This window comes from Pundamilia nyererei, unplaced genomic scaffold, assembly GCF_000239375.1.
Source record: "Pundamilia nyererei isolate P.nyererei 1_Seehausen unplaced genomic scaffold, PunNye1.0 scaffold00031, whole genome shotgun sequence".
Classification (NCBI taxonomy): domain Eukaryota; kingdom Metazoa; phylum Chordata; class Actinopteri; order Cichliformes; family Cichlidae; genus Pundamilia; species Pundamilia nyererei.
Window position 1 is genome coordinate 2249392 of NW_005187432.1, and position 14386 is coordinate 2263777.

Consider the following 14386-nt stretch of genomic DNA (forward strand, 5'->3'; position numbering starts at 1 on the left):
CACGGGTATGGATTTTGAGCAGGACTTGTTGTTCGTATTAGATAGCTCAGATGTGTTGGTGAAAGACTTGGGTGTGTCACTAGCTTCTGTCTGTTGCATGCTGGGAAAGGCTCAGCGATTGTGAGCCTGAAACAGAATGTGTTGGTACACAACAAAAAAACCCACAAACTAAGCGCACGAATGAAAACATGGCTTTTTGTTGCTCTATCATCTGTTCCAGTTTGAGAAGTTGGAGGGCTTCCCAGAGTTGGGAGTGATCATGGAGCAGGCAGAGGGGGAGTCAGACCGAGACGACAGACTGTGTTTACCACAGACTCCAGGGGACGTCCCCGACACCACACCCATCATCCCTCTGCCGTCACCTGACCGTCACCTGCAGCACCAAAGACAGGTACAGCGCCTCTTACAGCAGCTCCACTGTCACACACGCTTTATGAAATGTAAAAAGGCAAACACCGTTTTAGAGACACCTGTTCAGCTGCTCATTAACACGATTAGTTGATTAGCCAATCATATGGCAGCGACTTGGTCTTTCGTGTCATGTAGGCATGGTCAAGACAACCTGGTTTAGAAATCGACGAGTCTCGACTTCTGCTGCAACATTCAGATGGTGGAGTCAGAATTTACTGTAAACATGATGAAACCATGAAACCATCCTGGCTTGTATGAATAGATCAGGTTGCAAGTAGGGCTGTAAGGGTGTGGGGAATTTCTTTTGGCACCCTTTGGACCCCAAAGTACCAACTGACCGTCATTTACCTGCCAGAGTTGACCTGAGTATCATGTCCATCCCTTCATGACCACAGTGTGCCCTGATCTCTATCCAGTTAGAGCCTCTTCCCATCTTGAATCCGACACTCATTGCAAATTCTCCCAAACTGAGCCCCAGTAATGTTTAAATTTATTGCCATTTTAATCCGTGTGGATAAGATCGTCTTTTTCTGTTGCACGTTTAGGGCAAAGATCTGAAATTGAGTCATTCGTCTGGTGGAGTCTTTCTGGGCACTTTAAGGAGCAAAAGCTTGTTAATGGTCCCTCACATAATGACTCTCACTTACTGTGTTCAAAAGCATGAATTTGGCAACCTTATGAGTATAATACGAGCACAGCGTGCGTCAGAAATGTAATAAACTTGGATAGGATGTCAAGTTTGAGGCACGATGACTGTACGATGGTATTACTGAATGAAAAAAGGGCTTTGGCTGCAGTTCTACTACTATTTGTTTCAAGCTCCATCATCCTTAGTGCAGTTATGATAACACGGTTTCTTTGTTCTTTCTTCAGCACAGTTTTCTGGATGAATGAATTTATATTTTCAGAATGACCGTGAGCTCTAACACAAACAAAAAGGTTCAAAGCTGTGTTTAGTAAAACGGAGTGGAATACAGTAAGATGTAATGGAGACTTCAGTAACTGTAAAAAGAAAACACATCAAAAGTTATACCCTTTTTTTTTTTTACTCTTTCATTGTGTGCAAATGAGTGTTTGGCAGATATTCATTGGAGCTGCTTGGCACAGTATGCAGATGGGAATTTTGACCTACATAACTGGTTAGAGACGGTAATTATTTTGGGTAAACCCAGTTTTATGCTTCTTGTTTATGCAAACATCAGGAGACAAAAGGAGCTTCCTTTTTTTGAATTTCTAGATCTTTCATGTGATAAAATCTCCTTTCAGTACCTCAGCTGACCCCCCTTAAAGTAAAGAAAGCAGCTAGACATTTTGGGTCGAATGCATTATTAAGCAGCACTAAGTGCTCTACTTTGTCGTGTTTTGATTTTTCCCAGCATCTCAAAAATGGTGTGTACAATGATCTGACATTGTAGCTTCAGTATATGAACAAGCGTGCATAGTAGGTTAACGTGAGGGCAGAAATGCAGACTTGATATAGTAAGCATTTGCACACATGCAGCAGAGCAGAGCAAGCACAGATCATAGGTCCTGCAGCCAGAGTGAGATATTAGTGACATAAGATTATTTTAAGATGTGAAAGGGTCATTCACAGTTCTCAGTGACAACCGGAGAAGAAAGTAGGCAGAAGTCAGATTGGTGATGAAGAAATCCTTCATTCCTTCGGGTGCTGCAGTTGGCTGATATGATTGAAGTGCTTAAGCATATATGAATAGCCTACATACAGCAGATAAGTTCTGCAGTCGTTGTGAACTTTCATCACATTTCTGGTAGGGAGAGCTCCTCCTTTAATTAGACTAAGCAGTCTGTGAACGTGGTGTTTTTCCAGCAGCTGAATGTTGACGTCTAACCGTTGACTTCACAGCACTCGGATACTGACGTCACCGGTTTTGGCAACGACGTTTGAACCAGATTGTGGTTTTTGTGTTGCTGCTTAAACATGGGTGGGATCTTCCATTCACTCCACTTTCCTCAGTCATTCATACGAGGTTTAATCGCTGTTTCTGGTTGTTGATGCTGAGACTGATGCTAGAAATTCACTGCTGTTGCTAGCATAATACTAGCTTTAAATCACAATGGTAGATGATGTTGTAAAGTGGCTCATTGTGCTGTGACAACCTACATATTTAAGGGAAAGTAAAGAAGTAAAGAAATGCTTCATAGGAGCTGATTCATTTCTTTAAAACTTGGCCCGTGGTCCTCATTCTTTATATTAAACTCACTTGTAGAATTTGTTGTGTTTTATAGCGACTTCTGAGTGAAGGTGATTGCTCACTCTTGTAGTTTATAGAAATGTGAGACCTGTGAAACCTTGATTGTTTTTATCCTGTGGCCTTACAAGCACAACAGGAGGCAGGCTGTAAAGGCAGAAAGGGAGTTTTACTTCAATAGTACAGGTTCAAGGTTACAAAAACAGGCAGACAGGGAGCACAGGGAGGATCAGGCTGAGGCAGAACCCAAAGTATGAGGAAAGGTTAAGAAAACAGAATGCTTGAAAGGTCAGGCATCAAGATAATCTACCAAAGGTGGAGGTGTATGTACTGAGGACTGGTGGGTGTGGCTGGTCAGAAGAAGCATAGGAGCAGGTCATAAGAAAACAAAACCCAGGCTGAATGATTTTTGCGACTGTGACGTCTGCTAGATATGAGCTTTTCTGGTGAAAGTGATATAAATGGTCAAATGGCCCCTTTGTTTTTAATCTTGTACGGGTGAAAATGTACTACTATGAAAACTGTAACAGCTGTGAAGGATATGAACACAAAGAGGGGAATAGATAATAAATGATCGATGAATCTGAATCACAGGAAATCCACCAGCAGGCTAAGCCAATAGCAGCATAACTAAAAGCTGATCAGCCTTGATTAAATCAGACTCAGAATCAGTTCCAGGACTAACTTTACGTGTTATCAGAAAGGAAACTTTTATGTCTCATCCGAAAAGTAGAGAGGGATATCTGTGTCCTAAATCCAAACTGGGAGTTTGTTCCTGATAGCTGAAGGCTCTGCCTCCCATTCTACTTTTAGAAACTCCAGAAACCACAAGTAAGCCTGCAGGCTGAGAGGGAAGAGCCCTATTGGGAAAATATGATACTAGTAAGTCTTAACAATATGATGGAGTCGAGATCAAGGTTTTAAATTCAGTTCTGGGGCTAATATGGGAAAAACATGTCAGGTTCTTTTCTCAGATCATTCATCATGTACTCCGTAGATGGGTTCTTCATTAAATTTGAACATTTTTTTATTGTTTTACACTAAAAGCAACGGGAAAATTATGAGTTTATTGTGCGAGAAATTCTCTGACATGGCCCACTTAGGATCATATTGGGCTGCCTGTGGCTCATTAATTAAAATGAGTTTGACTTCTGTTATATAGAGTATGCTAGAAAGGTAAAAGCACAGCTATTTATATTCCTTTTATAATGAGAGCCTCAGTCTTTGGATCCTTTTTTCCTCTTATCTTTGTTTTGGTATTATTTACCCTAAAAACATAAATAAAAAAATGAACTATAGAAGACTCAAGCAAACAATAGTTTGCAACTATTGCGCTCATGTTATGTTCTCAGAGCCGGCAGCGCTGTATTGACACCTCGAGGTGATCAGACTCTTTTTGTGATTCACTGCCTCCTGCCAAGACCTGAAACCTCTCCGCAGCAGGACCACCAGAGGCAAACAGCTCTGCAAACACCTCTCTGAGCAGACAGCTCAGGCAAGCACCGCTGTTCGTTTCCCTGTGCTCGACTGGATGCTGCTGCTCATGTAGCCATGAGCCATACGAATCCGAATCCAGATCCTGGATGACGAAAGTTTTTGTTGCAGCCGTAATTAGCGCATTGCTCAGAAGTTCTGAAGGAATTTTAAACAGTTTTTTTTATTCTCACCCAGCTTTCAGCTCTTTACTCGACGAGGTCAAAAAAAGGACAAGGATAGAAAAAAATAGAGTAGAATAGACAAGAAGAAAAGTAAAAATGATTTTATAAAACGCTCACAAAGCAGGTTCATCCCGAGGTGATTCAGAGAAAAAAGGACGCGGGTTGAATGAATCACAGTTTTCAAGATAAGGATTCTGAGTGTGTTCGTTCACAGTTTGCCCAATGTGTGCTTCTGATGATTGTTTTGTCTACATCCTGTTCGTGCAGTTCGGCGAGACACGTCGAGTGCTGCAGGTCTTGCGGACGCTGCTGGAGGAGTTTCGAGAGGAGCTGCGGGAGGAGGAGGCGCGGCGATGCCAACTGCAGCAATCCTACGCCAATGACAAAGCCGCCTGGGAGGTCAAGTGGGCAGAGATGAAGTGCCATGTCGCCCAGGTACAGATGGCGTCTCAGCACCCACCTTTAAAGGGACAGGACACAATCTGCTTTTTTTTTTTTTTGCCTATTCGCACTCAGAGAAAACCTGTTTTGTTTTCCCTTTTTTCTACCTGTGAGCTCACTGCTCCTCTTTGGCCAGTTAGAAAGTTTGAAAGTAAAGCGCTGGAATGAATAATAACTCTAAATAGTGTCTTAAACCATATCACATCTGACAAACAAACGAACATTCATAATCTCTCCTCACCGATTAAATTTAAAAAAAGAACCGCATCCAAGGAAATAATGATGAATCACACTCTTGGCACTGCACAATGGATATAATCTGTCTTTGCGCAAACTAATTAATTCAGCTTTGAGCCTAATTGTTCAGTGTGACTCTGTGCACATCTTACAGAACTGAAAACAGCTGTTAAAGCACTCATTCATATTCCTAATGAGATAGAAGTGCTTTGTACTTTGAAAGTATACCATCCTCATCTAAAAATGACATGGCTGTGTGTAACCTGATGTTTGTGTTGGTGTCATAAATGCTGAAGTCTGCTGATATAACAAACACATCCAGGTAGTTTTATTTGCTAAAGCATGCTTTCCTGCATCAACTATTAACTATTAAAAAGACCAGTTTTAGTAACGGATCGATGTATCTGATTCGTTTTGGCTAATCAAATGGCTCAAAAAAGAAAACTGTTGTTGGCAAAGCCCTGTGTGATAGCATGGCTGCTGTCTGGCAGAGCAATAAATAAAATGACGAGGAAGCCGTTTACACAGTGCTGTATGCTGTCTGAAACCGACTGTCTGACAATTTTAATGCCAGATTGTGGTGGATTAGCGAATCTGTAAGTGTAAATCTAGTGTGGATTATAGCAAAGACGCATGTGGCTCAGGTCTGCTAATGTCACAAGCCTCCTCAGTCTGCATGTCGGAGTACCTTGGGCCGAGATATTGAAGGGATCGTGTGTGTTAGCGTGTGAATGGGTGGATAAGGCTCGTAGTAAGAAAGCACTTGGACTGCTTTCTCACAAACTAATTGAGTAGAAAAGCATCATGTCAGTACCAGTCCATTTATCATTTTATATTTGCTGAATAATGAGACATCCCAATAGAAAATAAAATCTGCACCTCGCTAATAAAGTAATAAATAATTCTTCCAAAATTAAATTAGATTGTTTCCAGAAGTTAATCTTAGATAAAAGTCTTTGTAAATCTGTCTGTTAGGAGGATTATAGATGGTTAACACTCCTGGTTTAGCTCGAGGGCCAGAATCTGCCCAGCAACAACTCCAAATCTGGCCCATTGGACAGCTTTAAAAAACATATGGAGTGCATAGATTTTGAACTTTTAACTGTATTTTCATATTTTTTAACAGCTTTTTGCATTAGTAAAGACCCCCATCTTATAGTGGAATCCATACTACCCAAAAATACAAGGACATTTTCTGTTACCTTTACACGTTTATCATGTAGCTTCACTGATATGACCCACTTCACATCAAAGTGGCCCGTATGTAGCCCACGATGTAAAACGAGTTTGGCAACCCTGATCTAAACCAGTCACTTCCTTAGAGGAGGTAATTAGTGTTTTATAAAAATGGTTTGTTAAAAAGGTTTGTTATAAAAGCACTTTTAAAACCAGCCACATATTTTCTTTATGACTTGGTGGAGGGCAGAAGCTAAAAGAGCGAGTAATGGACCTACCCCTCTAAAGCAGGGGTCCCCAATCCCAGTCCACGGGGGCCGGTGCCCCTGCAGGTTTTAGATCTCACCCTGGGTCAACACACCTGAATCACATGATTAGTTCATTACCAGGCCTCTGGAGAACTTCAAGACATGTTAAGAAGGTTATTTATCCATTGAAATCAGCTGTGGTGGGACAAGGACACATCTAAAACCTGCAGGGACACCGGCCCTCGTGGACTGGGATTGGGGACCCCTGCTCTAAAGCCACGAGTATCGTTTTAATCCGTGTGTTTTTGTGAGGTTTTGAGACCCCTATAGCATCAGTGTAATTTTCTTTTGCCTGGAAAACCTGAACAAATTGCACAACAAATTTTTAAGCAATAAATTACACAAAACTGCTGGCTGTAGCAAAAAAAGATCTAAATTAAAACTCATATTTGCAAACTGATTTTTTTTTTCTTTTTCATTTGTCAGAATATTCAGTAAAAACTCAAGTTTCAAGAAATTATAATTTTTTGGGTATTATTTCATGGTTCAAACTTTATAGGGTTTAAAAAGGGAAACATTTGAGGTATACGTATCTAGATCGATGGCTTACTCTTCTGATGTCATTTTTCAAAACTCCCCTCACAGTCTGGCGGTCTAATTAAGATACCTGTTGTTTGATTCCCTCCCAGCTCCCATCTGTAGGCTCAAAGGAGATAATTAGTCATCAATCACTCCTAAATTTTGTTGTAACAGATTCAAAGGAAGCGGGGAACTCTGCTGCAACAAATCTGTTGCAACAAGCAGTTCTCTGACTGAAGTGTCGGGATTATGTTCACAGCGTGTTTCTAAGGAAAACTGTTATTTAAGGTCAAACATAATTAAATCGTTTAAATCTCACATGAGGCGAAATAAACAGCAACTTTATTCTGAGAAGCAGCACATTTGTTTGGCAGCGTTTGCTGAGTGTGTTTTCTTTGCGTGCATCTCTGTGGGTACCTCGCTGTCGCCGCGCGGGAAATCTAAAACTTTCTTTCCCGTTGAGAATCGAACCGGGTCCTGAATGTCCTCTCTGACCACTTTGCTGAGAGCTAAAAATTTGAAACCCTTTGTGGGTGGAGAAGTGTCTCTTATCAGCCTGAGCTGATTTTTTTTTAAAGGAAACTGCAGCTTTGGGAACCAATTAAGAGGCTCGAGTCAAAGGAGGAAGATTATCTTTTTAACTCTTGTGCTTTTAATCTGTAAATCTCTTACACGGTTCAATCCTTCCACAGAGGAGAGGTCGCTGAAGGCCACAGTGGGAACTAATGTACTTATTTGCTCTGATAACTGTGCAGAGTTCTTTACTTGCTTCACTTATTAGGACTTTAGAAATATACTTCTCATTCAGGATTATTATACAGCCCAGTAGACCAGAGTCGAATTGGAAATTGCTCTCACCTGTGGACATAACCAGTGATTATGTTATTGCTTACGCTGCCTCCTGTTTCATGCTCTGGTCTGGCCACCTGCTCGCCCCTACAGAGCTGCCTGTATTAATAATACCGCAGAGTCTGACTTATAGCATTCGTTCAGCAGCTCTAAGTGTACTCATCGTCTCCTCCGGTGTCAAATTAGGCAGGTTTAAAACAGATAAAAAGCCTACAAGGCAAATATTTGTGAATGAGAGAACGGAAGCTCGTGTTTGAGGAGGTCCGTGTGCACGACTCTCCTGCTGCAGACTCTACTTTGTACCATTATGTCTTGGAATGAAAGCATGTCTTAAGACTACAAAGCTCCGCTCTGCAGAAAGAGAAGCTTCCCTCTCGTTGTTCTGCAGCTTTGAAGAATCTGCAGAATGCCTGATTCCCTTCTTCTTCCTCCCCCCTCCCCGCTATTGTGTGGTTAGACATATAAATTCAGGTTTGAACTGTCTCTGCCTGCTGCAGAATAACCGCTTTGTCATCCTCTCTTGTCATTTCGCTGTGTACAGCAGAGATTCAATTTATTTTAATTAATTTGAACTGGTTTTAAGTTGGGAAAAAGTCACCTAGCAGCAAGAAGGTCCTTGGTTCAGATCCAGGTGTGGTGTTTGCTTGTTCCACCTTGTTCCTATGTGGGTTTTCTCCGGCTACTTTAGGTTAGTTAGCAATTCTAAATTGAATGTAAGTGTGAAGGTGAGAGTGACTGATTGATTGGACCCCCCTCAGACCTGTGACCTGTCCGGGGGATACCCCCACCTCTCGATCCATGACAGCTGGGTTAGGCTCCAGCCTCACCTGGGCAATAAAGTGGATGGTTTTTATCGCTTATCGTGCCATTTTACCCTTTTATTTGGCCCTTAAGTTATAAAAGAAGATCATTCTCACCTGCATGTCTGCACAGTAATTGTGTAACGATAAAGAGTTCAGCGTGAAAAGTGGGAAGAGTTGGACCGGCACAAGAACCGTGCTGCTTTGTTGTGTTGATTAGGTGAGTGAGCAGCAATGCTTTGGAGAAGGACCCAGAGCCGCAGTGCAGTGAGAGAAAAGTGAAAAGCCTTCTGCTGCTTTTAATTTTCTCTCTGCCTCGTCCTTTTTTTTAACTTCTGTGTTTGGTGACTTTCACCCTCAGTTCAGCAGAACTTTGATAACAGGCTGTTGAATACTGCTACAGGCCGAGTAAATGGACAAAACATAAGGAATATAAAGTTAGAGAAGACTGTCGTCAGTTTTTTTTGATACATACAAGAGTAAAATGTTTCTAGGAAGCACTGAAAATATGATAATATAGTTGTTTTGTTTAATTTTATTTATTTTTGTCCTGTAGGAAGATGTGGTAAAGAGTTCTTAATTTGCTTTTGTTTCATTTTTTTCAATTTGAAATGCACTGAGCTCTGAGCTCTCAGGATCAACCTACATTCCCTATCTTTTCAGTTTTATTCTAAGCTAAGCAAACCGTCTTCTGACTACAAGTATGTATAATAGAAGCCTGAAAGTGATATTGATTCTCTTAAATTTCCCAAAGGTTTTTATCGACTACTCTTTTATTTGAGAATATATTTCTTCAAGCTGCTCTTTGAACCAACGTCATGCCTAAAATCTTCGTTTGTTGATTAGGATTCAAACAAAAATTTGCATTGTAAAAGTTTTCTCTTACTTATTAAAGACTACAGCGTCTGTTTACATCTTCATCTAACACGTATGCTGCTGCTGGCATAACACTGTGATTTTCAGCATTGCAAAATGACACCGATCAGTCCCAGTGAGCCGTTTAATTGTTGGCTCGTCCGCACGTGTCGATCATTCGTAGTGTGAGAGTGAGCGTTTGTTTCAGCCAACGCCTTTTCATTCGTTTTTCTGTTCTGTTTTGACATTGATTTATTATTTTGTGGTTTGGTGACCTGCTTGGCTGCACTCACGTTTGTATGTTACTGAACTGACAGAAAGTTTGGAAGAAGATCTTTTAATTGTCTGAAAACTTTCTATTTACAAATGTTGTGCTCTAAAATTAAAGCAGTCTTTCACAGAAATTACAAAACAGTAGGATGGTTTTGTAATAAGTGTTTTGCCTTCATGTTAATAACGTTAAAGCCAAATTAAACAGAAATGCTATCAAAAATTTAACAGCAAACTGCCACTGCAGAGACTTTTACTATTCTCTGGTATTTTCTCTTTTTCTGTGTTTTTTATTTATCATCTCTTTTCAATATTTGTGTCTCATCTTCGACCAGCTGGAGGAGGAGGAGCAAGGTAAGGTGCGAGGTGAAGCGCAGGGAGGCGAAGGGGAGCCAGCTGCAGACACCGAGTGGGCCCTGAAGCTGGAGCGCGAGGAGCATCGTCGTCTGCTTGCCGAGAGCCACAACACGTCGCTGGATCTGCGCTGGAAGCTGCAGCACGGAGAGAAGAGGTGGAACCGGGAGAGGGTCGATCTCCAGGAGCACTTCGACAGGGAGCGGCAGGAGTGGGACAGCTGTATGCGGGAGCTCCACCGGAAGATGGAGAGGGTGAGAGAAGGGCGGGAGTAAAAACAGACAGAATAGTAGTGGTAATAATGGCAAAGAAGGAAAGATTTGGCAAGATTTGACTCAATCTGAGGTCTTTGCTGTAATGGAATCATTGGATTCATCTGTTTACAAGGTTTGAAATTAACTTCAAACTGGACTACAATTTCCCAAAATAAATGTGAAGATTTACAGCTCCATGACAACTTCAGCAGCTCCTCCTGCTGAACGTTATCAAGAAACAACAGCAGAAGTTGCAGGTTTCATTCTGGGATCGAACTTTCCTGATAACTGATCAGCAGTTCAGTTTATTGACCAATAAGTAAGTTAAAAGAAAACTCAGACATTTCAATTCTTAACTCTTACAAATAGCCAAAACATTTTTCACAGTTAATGCCATTTTATAGACGTGTTTTCTCTTGTTCACAGGCAAAAAACCAAAATATTCCTGTTATACATTGATATAAAACAGAGAAAAGCTTTAAATCTTCATATTTGAGAGACGGTCTTGTATCATTTTTTTTGTAGCACGTCGTCACGTTACTGCTTTCTGTGCTTTGATATAGAAAACATGAAGCAATTTTTAAAAAATAATTTTGCCATATTTTTATATTATGATCATTGCATTCATCCGAGTCCTGGCATTTCTGCTAGACAGAAGTTCTTAAAGTTTATCTGAGTTGCCTAATATCCCTCTTTTGTGAGGGAGACTAGGCAAAGATGGCAGCGTATAATCTTTATTTAATCTCTGTGAGCTCTGAATGTCTTTTGCACGAGTCTTAGACCTGAGACATCGGAGATAAAGAGGGAAAAACTAAAGCTATTTAAAACTTTTTAGAAATAAAGTTTTAAGGGGAGACAATCAACAAAATTATAGCTAATAGATTTTTTTTATGCATTTCTTTTGCTGCATCAGTGTTTTAATAAAGGTATGAGACAAAGAAACCCAGACAAAGGACTCAGGGCGATTATAGTAGATGCAATAATTGAGCATAACTGAATAATTTATGTCCTTTGTGCGATTTAATTAGACGAGCTGTAGCATTGCACTTTTTGCGTTTTGATGTTCAGGGCAGGAAGTAGAACTACACACTGATTAATATGATGTGTGTGTGAGCGTATTATCATTCAGACCAGGGGACAGGAATACACCTATCTGAATATAGTTTACGCTTTCCAGCTCAGAGAGGGGGAAAAAACTGCTGATGCACCTCTGAATGGAGATGCAGAGCAGGAGGTGGAAATGCATTATTCAGCAATGTTGCAGGAAACTATAAAGTGCAGGTCATCCACTGAACTGCTCAGACTGGCAGGCTGAAAGTGAATGAGTAATGTGGCTGTTCTTCCTTAAACTTCAAGCCAGGAACAAGGTGCTTAACCTCAAGTGCTGCAGGTGGATTACTGTGCGAGTGACATTGGAGTAACAGAGCACAAGAATATAGCGCGTGTGTGGTAAAAGCCTCCTCTGCTTAACAGAAATGGATAATGTAAAAAAAAAAGAGAGAGGTGGAGATATGTACTGGAAAGAAGAGGAGTGATCAGAGAATACATGGTTGTGAATGAGAAGAACAGATGGAGATGTACATGTGCAAGGAGCAGAGGTAGTGAAGGTGGTAAGGAGCGTTGGTGTGACAGAGGGATGCTAGGGACAGAGTGAGAGGGAAGTGACCCCTAAAAGGAGCAGAAGAAGCTAAATTAAAGGATAGATACACTTTAATGGGAATTCCCATTTTGGAGCCTCAATTTAGGCATCATAGCATCACCAGGTTGGCTTATTTCTGTTTTTTGTTTGTTTGTTTTGTTTTTTGAGCTAGATTTAATGAGAGAGTTGAGTGCTGTGTACTATCAACTAATAATGGCAGACAAGCTGCATCCATGTACAGATGTAGCCTTTCTGATGAAACCCTCCCTTGTATCCAGGCACGGGTCCAGCACTCCGAGTGCACTAACATGTGATCGGACAACTTTCTGCACTAAAGTTGTGCATTTTAAAATGGGAGCTTCTTTGCACACTTCCCTTGACTGCAGGACCACATGAGAGGTTTTGCATGCTTTATAGTGCTAAACCTGTGAAGGAGCCAGTAGGGTGAATGGATGAGCTTGGTTAAAACCACGCAGTGGCAATGTTTCATGTCTCAGAGAGGTGTGTCTAAAGATCACTCTTCAAAATAAATTTTAAGGGAACTTGATGTCAAATAAAAATCTGTTTGCTGCTCATGAAAAGAAAAAAACTTGTATATTATCTGATATAAAGCTGTAGAGCTTTTAAAATTCTTAATCATCGACCTCAAGATTCATGATGGCAAATGTGCCACTTTCACTAGCAGCTGATTAGCTTAGAGTAAAAAGTCAGATTGCTTTTTTTATACCTTTGTACAAACTTAGGCCGGCTGGTCTCTGTGGTTCTGCCAGTCTGTGTTACTGTTTGGCACCTCGGTTGGTTTAAACTTGGCATGCACACATGAGATCTGTGTCATTCTTCATTGAACACTCAGCACATGCCAGTGTTTTCCAAAATATCAAGCTGTTCTTTTAGTTTAGCTTCTTAATTGGATTTTATTATCCCATAAATAAAATATGTCACGTGGTAAAAATTTAATTTTTGCATAAAAAAAGAAAAGAAAAATTAATGAGATCAGCACATCATGAATATACGCTTAACACTGTGCGTCTGAAAAAGGAGCATCAGGAAAGAGACACAACTCAAACCTTTTTCGCATATTTATTCTGCTTATATTTGTTTAAAATTGTCCTGACACATTTAGTAATTACAGTTTTATTATGTTTGATGACTGCGCTCGCTGCATTTACAGGTAATAAGCTCCCAGACTCTTATCCAGCACATGTGTCGTACTTCATGCAGATGCAGAGGGAACTTAACTCTCGGCGAGGTGAGGGCTCTGACGTTAAAGATGGCAGCACATCCTACAGAGGCATGTTTTCACCTCAGGACAGTCCCTGCCAGGCTCCCCGGTCGCCTCACACCCCCCGCTCCCCCTGTACGGCTACACCTGTCCTGATGCCCCCCACACGTTCCCACTCTGACTCCGAGGCCATTCTGGAGGAGCAGGGGGCTGCGATGGGGCTCAAAGGCTCAGCAGACAACCTGTTCCTGGACGCACTGTCTCTGGACCCCATGAGTGGACCGGAGGTCCCTCCACCCTCCAGACTGGAGAGTGAGAAGAGGTTTCCCTGTATGAAGGAGGTAACGCACATCTGTATGAGTTCAATATGACCTTTGAAGAGACAAAGGAAAATTTGTGCATGTGTGTGATAGCTACACTATGTGAAAAAACATCTTCCTTAGATTTTGAGCTGTTACTAATGAAAATTCATCTTAATGTAAATTTGAATCTAAAATAAAGGTAAAAACAAGTTATGTTATGTTTTCATTTTAGTTGATAGCGTAATCTTCATTAATACGTGTGTTTCATTTCTTCTTTCATTGTTTTATATTTATTAGTTCATTTAGCTATGAAGTGTGAAACATTATTCACAAACACCAGTTTAGATTTTAAGAGGTTATATTTAAAAGTATATTAAAATCTAAGAAGCACAAATTTATCATTCAGTGTCTGTTTCCAGGAGAAGTGAGCCAAAATTCCACAATATTTAGATTAAATAGGGTTATGCACTGAACCCCCTTCCCTCAACATGTTTTAACTGTTGTGTCTGTTGCCTTTCAGGCCCTAAATGAGATTTCGGAGAGAGAAGATGCTGCTGCTTACTCAGAAGACAAGATGAGGGAGGGTGGGAGTCTGCTCAGGTAACCACCAGAGACAGAATTATGTTAAACTGAGTTCAAAAAGCTGGAGTATTGTAAAGTCTGCTGTAAATTTTTAACCAATAACTAACTGGCTGCAGATTATCCGGCCTCCTGCAGTACTTTCTTGCTCGTACGTACTGATTGGCCCTGCTGATTCTGTTAAGTGTGACTTGTAGTGACGGGGAGACTGGTGATTGTTCTTTTATGGCAGCGATGAGATCCAGCTCACTACGCTGTTAAATAATTCACAAAGTTTTAAAACACAGACCGAGTTCCTTTGT

The 14386-nt window shown here is 40.9% G+C and overlaps 1 protein-coding gene across 4 annotated transcripts in view; it reads left to right on the forward strand.

Moving 5' to 3' along the window:
* Positions 1-14386, forward strand: part of mtcl1 (microtubule crosslinking factor 1) — a 76269-nt gene that overhangs the window by 51706 nt on the left and 10177 nt on the right. For all 4 annotated transcript variants that reach the window (XM_005729040.1, XM_005729041.1, XM_005729042.1 and 1 more), the window contains 5 exons: positions 221-391; positions 4547-4714; positions 10070-10342; positions 13203-13544; positions 14026-14105. In XM_005729040.1, the coding sequence (XP_005729097.1) occupies positions 221-391; positions 4547-4714; positions 10070-10342; positions 13203-13544; positions 14026-14105 (1034 nt within the window). The remainder of the gene's footprint in view (positions 1-220; positions 392-4546; positions 4715-10069; positions 10343-13202; positions 13545-14025; positions 14106-14386) is intronic.